General features: G+C 46.0%; 1 protein-coding gene across 4 annotated transcripts in view; it reads right to left on the reverse strand.

Annotated features, from left to right (window-relative positions):
* Positions 1–3,567: 3,567 nt before the first annotated feature.
* Positions 3,568–7,047, reverse strand: part of LOC121915122 — a 6,526-nt gene continuing 3,046 nt past the window's right edge. For all 4 annotated transcript variants that reach the window (XM_042439003.1, XM_042439005.1, XM_042439004.1 and 1 more), the window contains 4 exons: positions 6,866–6,999; positions 6,615–6,750; positions 5,193–5,362; positions 3,568–5,049 (listed from right to left, as the gene is read on the reverse strand). In XM_042439003.1, the coding sequence (XP_042294937.1) occupies positions 4,968–5,049; positions 5,193–5,362; positions 6,615–6,750; positions 6,866–6,999 (522 nt within the window). In that variant the 3' untranslated portion in view covers positions 3,568–4,967. The remainder of the gene's footprint in view (positions 5,050–5,192; positions 5,363–6,614; positions 6,751–6,865; positions 7,000–7,047) is intronic.

Consider the following 7,047-nt stretch of genomic DNA (forward strand, 5'->3'; position numbering starts at 1 on the left):
GGGAAGTGGCCAGGACCACCAGAGGAGCCCCTGCTTTTCCTCATCATGGCAGCCAAGTTCTCACTGCTGGCAAGAGCAGGGGTAGGCAAGCTTTTTGAGCCGGGGGCCGGATTGCTGTCCCTCAGACAACTGGGGGGCCAAAGCCAAAAATTAAATAATTAAATAATTTTAGTAAAAATTAATTAAATAAATAAACCGGGACAAATGTAGGGCAAAATTTTCAAATGGAGGACACTTTTTTTAAAAAAAAATGGAGGACATGCAAAAAAATTTCGCTTGATTTTTAAAAAAAAAATGTCTATAATAATATAATAATAAATTTTATTTACCCCGCTTACCATAAAATGATCAATGCAGGGCTTATACAAAATCTTAAATACATTACAATACACAGATACAAAATTGATCTTATTGATAACTGATATTCATTAATAAATGTGTATCAGACGACTCTTTTTGGCAATGTTGTGCCTGCTCCCAGCCCCTGCCCCCCCCTCCCACTCCCCCTCATCGCCCCCCTTTTTAATGGTGGTCTGGCCAGGCAGGCGACTCTTTCTTCAGGGCCACCCCGCGCCTCCTTATACCCACTCACAGATGGTCCCTCTTCGTCCGTTGGAGGATGGGCTCTTTGTCTTCTCAGGCCAGGCCTTTTCTCTTTTAACCCCCTCCATTAAATGGTGGGTTGGAGGAGGGCTTCTTTCCCGCCCTCCTCCTCCCACTCCCGGCCAAGCGCCAGCCTCTTGCCCCCTCAAGATCTGTGGTTGGATGGAGGGCTCTTTGTCTTCCAGGCCAGGGGCCTACTTCCCCCTCACAGATGGTGGTTGGAGGAGGGATCCTTCGTTGTCCTTCCAGGCCATGACCTCTCTCCAACCCTCAACCCTACCTGGTGGTGTGAGGAGCGGGACTTTCTTTGTCTTCCAGGCCAGCCTCTCTACCCCATTCAAGATGGTGGTTGGAGGAGGGTGCTCTTTGTCTTAACCAGGCCAGGCTCTCTCCCCCTCAAGATGGTGGTTGGAGGAGGGCTCTTTGTCTTCACCAGGCCTGGCTCTCTCCCCCTCAAGATGGTTGGTTGGAGGAGGGCTCTTTGTCTTCCAGGCCTGGCATCTCTCCCCTAAGATGGGGTTGGAGGAGGGCTCTTTGTCTTCCAGGTGGCCCCCTCCCTCTCCCCTCACAGATGGTGGTTGGAGGAGGGTCTTTGTCTTCCAGGCATGGCCTCTCTCCCCCTCAAGATTGGTGTGGGAGGAGGGCCTATGTCTTTCCCGGCCTGGCCTCTCTCCCCCTCAAGATGTGTGGTTGGAGGGGGCTCTTTGTTTCCAGCCAGGCCTCTCTCCCCCTCAATGATGGTGGTTGGAGGAGGGCTCTTTGTCTTCCAGGCCAGGCCTCTCTCTCCCCTCAAGATGGTGGTTGGAGGAGGGCTCTTTGTCTTCCAGGCCAGGCCTCTCTCCCCCTCAAGATGGTGGTTGAGGTAGGCTCTTTGTTTCAGAGGCCTTCTTCTCATCCCCTCACTCGTGGGTTGAGAGGGCTCTTTGTCTTCCAGCCAGGCCTACTCTCCCCTCATGATGGTGGTTGGAGGAGGCTCTTTGTCTTCCAAGGCCAGCCTCTCTCCCCCTCATGATGTGTGGTTGGAGGGGCTCTTTGTCTTCAGCGCAGGCCTCTCTCCCCCTCATATGTGTGGTGGAGGAGGGCTCTTGTTCTTCAGGCCTGGCCTCTCTCCCCCATCATGATGGCTGGTTGGAGGAGGGCTCTTTTTCTTCATGGCCTGGCCTTTCTCCCCCTCATGATGGTGGTTGGCGGAGGGCTCTTTGTCTTCCAAGATGTTTCGGAGGCTTCTTAGCGACAATTGCCCACTTGGCCGCCGCTTCCCCCCTGCCCGCCCTCCTGCCAGGAAAAGGCCCTTACGCGAGAGGCCAAAGGCTCTGGCGGCAATCGGCGGCAAGATCAGGCGGGGGCCGGTCTCAAGGCCTTGCCGAGCCGCATCCGGCCCGCGGGCCGCAGGTTGCCTACCCCTGGGCAAGAGGCTCTGCCCCCAGCCAGGCAATGCCTCCATTCAGCTTCCTTTTGTCAAAAGAGCTCTGGTGCCACAAGAAACTACAATTCCCAGAATCCCATAGCACTGAGCCATGGATGTTTAAGGGGGGGGGAGTCAAACTATTTCTGCAGCCTTTTGCAACCCCAAAGCCTTCTATTATTTACCAGCAACTTGCAAGGCAAAATCTCTTCCTTCCAAGCCATTGAAAACCAACCCAAGTGGAGGGCTGATTGCTTCTTTCCCATTGGTCAGCTTCGGGAGAAATTTGCATATTACAAGGAAAGGCGTTTAGGGCCTCAAAAACGACCCTGTGATAAAGAATTACAAGAATACTGACCTGGTAGACATTTAAAAGAGGAGGCATTTAGACTCCCAGTGAAACATGAACCATTTATGGACTTTTTTTCTTTGCTCACTGTAACCTGGAAGGTCAGGCCTTTTGCAAGACATATATACCAAGTGGGCTGGCAATAGCTCTGAGTGGCAGATGTCTTTAAGACCTGCTCTCTAGGCTAAGTCAGGCAGGGAGGCGGGGAGGGTGGCACACAGCCATGGGGAAGGGTGGAGCTGCCTCCAGGGCCTTGCTGGGGGGGAGGTCCTGGGGGGGGCAAACCAGGGCGGGACTGTGTGGCCCCACCCCAAACCGGGAAAGTCCCGCCCCCAGGCGGGATATGGCAAGCCTAGATGGGGAGACCTTTTCCGCGGCTTCAAGTGGGAGCCTCTCCCACCAGCCAAAAGTATGTGTGTGTTGGAACGTCTCCCCCCTCTCCTGCCTTACCTTTTGCAAGGTGGTGTGTGTGTGTGTGTGTGTGTATGGGATATTGGAATTTTAGGGTTGTGTTACTGTGATTCCTCTAAAAGGTTTTGCAAGCTGTTTGGTCTACTCGGAAGTAAAGCCTGGTTGGTTCTTTGTTCTCAATGCTGCCAAGCCTCAAGTCCTTTACGGCATCAATGGTTAGAAGAAACAAAAAACAGCAATGTGGAGGATAGCATACTGAATAAACAAGTGATACCTGAGTAACAATATTCAGTTACAAGATGCAGTTAGCATAGGGCTGAGTCTAGGCATTAATAACTGTAACAATAAAAATGCAACAATAATAAAAGATGTTTTATTAACCAAATAACTTATAATATAAGAAACACATTAATGCAATACAAATAATGATATTTAAATTAAAAACACAATAGTAGAACTAAGCATTGCCATGCCTGGTTTCAAAGTGATTAGGGCTTCTATGTTGACCCCCCCCCCCAAAAGCCTAGGAGATGGGCTTTTTTGGAAACTGGCAGTACTGTAGTCTTCAAGCCATTCTGAGAGGAGAAAGTGTTCTTGCATGTTGGCTTTATGGCATTACCCACAACAACATCTATCTACTGGGGTGTGGTGGAGTCTCCTCCTTTGGAGGTCTTCACGCAGAGCTGCATGGCCATTTGTTGGGGATGCTTTGGTGGTGAGTTCCTGCGTGGCAGAATAGGGTTGGACTGGATGGCCCATGAGGCCTCTCTCAACTATAGGCTTCTAGGAAAAAAAGAAAATGACCCGGAAAGGCCCATTTCTCTCTTCCTTCTTGGCTGAGCCAGACAGACATTCTGAGTGTGGAGCTGGAAAGGTGGAGACCGAGGCAGAAGTACTGTTTGACTTTGTTCATCTTGCAGATGAAAGCAGTAATAAGAAAAGGAGGAATTTCCCTTAGTTTTTAATTTTATCTTTGGTTAATTTTATTACTAAAATATATGTTTCCCTCGGTGTGGCATCCCCTGGAAAGCCCAGGGGGTGCACCCCCTCCCAGGATAGCAATGTCTACCGAGAATAGGATGTGATGGCCTCGCTGGCAAACCACGAGATCATGACTCACCTTCTGGTAGACAATGCTTTATCCATAATTGGATAAGCCCATGTTGATTCGGCTGAGACAGTGTACACATCTTGCTCCCCTTTGCTAATTAGAACTCTCTTAAGTACACATTGGTCCCTGATTCCTTTAATTGCCTTCTGATGTACAGTGAGATAATGTGAAACCTAATGTGTCCCTGATGTGAATAAAGAGGGCTGGCCGAGACCTGGCGAGCAGGAGAAGCTTTGCACCCCCATTCCTGTCTCTGCGTCTCTCTCTGCCGCGACACCTCGGTTTTTAATTTTATTTTTGTTTAATTTTATTACTAAAATATATATCAGTTTCCCTTGGTTTTTAATTTTATTATTAATAATATATAAGTTTGCCTGTCTAGGAATAATGCCATGGAGGAGGAAGAGGGTAGCCGGCCGGCTGCATGAGCAGCCGTGGCCATGGGTGTTTTTAACCCCCACAAATATGGAAAGGACGGTATACTATTTTGACCTACAAGGACAAAGTCATTAATGCTTCTGCTTTGCTCTCTTGTCTTCCCAGCCCAACAGCCAAAACATCTACCCAGCTAAGTGCAGGAGGGAAGAAAGAAATCGGCCTTTCTGGGCTGTTTCCTTCCTCTCCCAGAATCCTAGAGTTGGAGGAGACCCCAAGGGCCATCCAGTCCAACCCCACTCTGCCATGCAGGAGATCACAACCAAAGCATCCCTGACAGATGGCCACCCAGCCTCTGCTTGAAGACCTCCAAAGAAGGAGACTCCATCCCACTCCACTACCCTTGGAAGGTGATGCTATAAATGTCAACATGCAAACTCACCCCAGCTGCCAAACTTCCCAACCAGATAAGTCCAATAGGCTTAAGAGAGAGAGGAAGCCTCCATCCTGGCTTGTCTCATTCCATCTTCCTGGCTTGATTTACTGCCCTCCTGGACCATGCTTGCATACTAGTAGAGCTAGGGAAAGGACAAGACTCTGGCTCAACACAGGCTGAGTGGATGTTGTGATGGGATCGGCCTCCTTCACAGACACAGCAAGTTCACATAGATTGTAGCAGCACAGTAGAAAACTTGGACAAAGCAACATTTGGTTCAATTGGCAACATCTGGTAAAATCTGCCTCATATATTCTTCCTCCTTGTTTTTCAGAATTCTGATAATGTGTACTATTTCCCTGTAACAACAAAGCAAATGTAACTTAAGCCAGAGGTGAGCAAAAAGCCTGTTTGTTCTAAGCCCATTAAGTGGACTCACCACTCTATGATTTCTCTACTCCCCCCCCCCCCCGACAAGCCATCTGCTTGTAAAAGAACCTACCCTGGCTGAAGGTATATTTCCATGTTTTTGACACCATCTTCGTCAGATCTGCGAGGCTGACTGTTCCAAATGTCCACGTACATTGAACATAACAAATCATACCAGAACATTAACCTTCTGGGATCACAGACACACTTTATGATTGGTATCAGGTATCTTGCTGCCTTGACCTAAAGATATATGAAAACAACATTTGTGTAGAACCATATGTACCTCCATCCTGAGGTACACAGAAGAATTGTTTCACCAAGTGAAGTCACCAGAGTATACATGGCAGCAAACAAAATTACCCAGAGAAATAAACAATTTTATTTATACAATTTTTGTTATAAAATTTTCCAGAAATGGTATCCAGCCTAAGTAAAAAAAAAAAAAACATTACCCAAAAGATAGGAAAGTTTTTTTAAAAATCTTAAAAGGCTGCTTTCTTCTTGGAAACTGGACACAATAAAACAGCACCAGAAGTAAGCTCACCCAAAAGAAACATGGGAAATCTGGCAACAAGTACAAAAACTAATAAGAATCCTGTGAATAAACTGCAAATAGCTTTCATACTAGAGCAATTATGCCAAAAAAAAAATTGGTATCATGAATGTAATGGAAATGAATTCACAATATTTTCCTGAAAATGACTAATTACTTGTTCATGTCTCTTTATGGTCAATTCTTAGTGGTTTGCTCACAACGTGGTGTGAAAACCAATTGTTCAATTGCACCTAACAGCATGGATAATCATGGATTCTTACTCTTTTAAACCTCCAATTTTCCCTGTGTGATTAATGTCTTAGAAAAGTTACTTTTTTGCACAATAATATCTGAAATATTCCCGCTAGCTAACATTTCCAAACCCCATCTTTTCCAATATCTGATTTTAACACCAATGAAAATAACCTTGTTCTTTTACCCTTCAGAACTGGAAGTTCTTAAGACTCATATCAGAACTGAAGGCTTTGCAAGAAACTACAAGTAAAACCCAGAAAGGTAAGAGCTGAAGTTGTCTGTGTTATCTTTAGCAATAGTTGTGGATCTTTTCCCTGATAATATATGTTGTTCATATGATGAAACTACTTATGTAAGCAAATAAACTGAACTATGTATCCGGCTCAGATAATTAGATTGGGCTTTTATGATCAAAACTGGTTAGAAGAATTAACTTTGATTGTATTTTCTGCCAGTTTTATAAAAGACATAACCACTCATTGTATACTGTAGGTAGGAGCAGTTCAAACTGGAATTGATGTATTCTTTCATAAAGCATGTTTCCAAGACACTGTTACCTATAGTGACTGATTTTTTTTTTAAAAGTTGCTTGTGGAAGTTGATGTTGACCAGAAAGTCTGATGCAACTGAGAGTAAGAGTCAACTGCCAAAGATAAGGCACAAGAGTGGTGTGACGTTAGCAGGAGAAACCCCTGTCCTTACCTTGGCACTTAGCTTTTGCACTCCCTCCTCCGGAAGCCAGCTGCCTTCTTTTGCCTTGTCATAAAGCATTCGGATCACGATATCCAGATTGCATTTTGGAGATTTAACAATCTCAGCCAAGAACTCAATACACTCACTGTCAGGAGAAACAAGAAAGGGAAGGGAGAGTCAAATCCTTATTTGGAGGTAGAAGGCAGATAAGGCTCATGGCTTGAGCATGTGAGAGAAGAAAAAAAAGCTAATCTGCTTACTCTTCGTCCGATTCAAAGCAATGTTCTACAACACTAAGCAAATGCCTCTGGGCCACGGTCTTTGTCATATGGTCACGCATTTGAGAAGGCAGACTGGTGAATTTCTGGCACATTTTATGTACCCATTCATTTTTCTGTTGGGAAAAGAAAGAAAATGGAAAATACTGTATCAGGTAAACCCG

This window comes from Sceloporus undulatus, chromosome 9 (genome assembly GCF_019175285.1).
Source record: "Sceloporus undulatus isolate JIND9_A2432 ecotype Alabama chromosome 9, SceUnd_v1.1, whole genome shotgun sequence".
Taxonomy (NCBI): Eukaryota; Metazoa; Chordata; class Lepidosauria; order Squamata; family Phrynosomatidae; genus Sceloporus; species Sceloporus undulatus.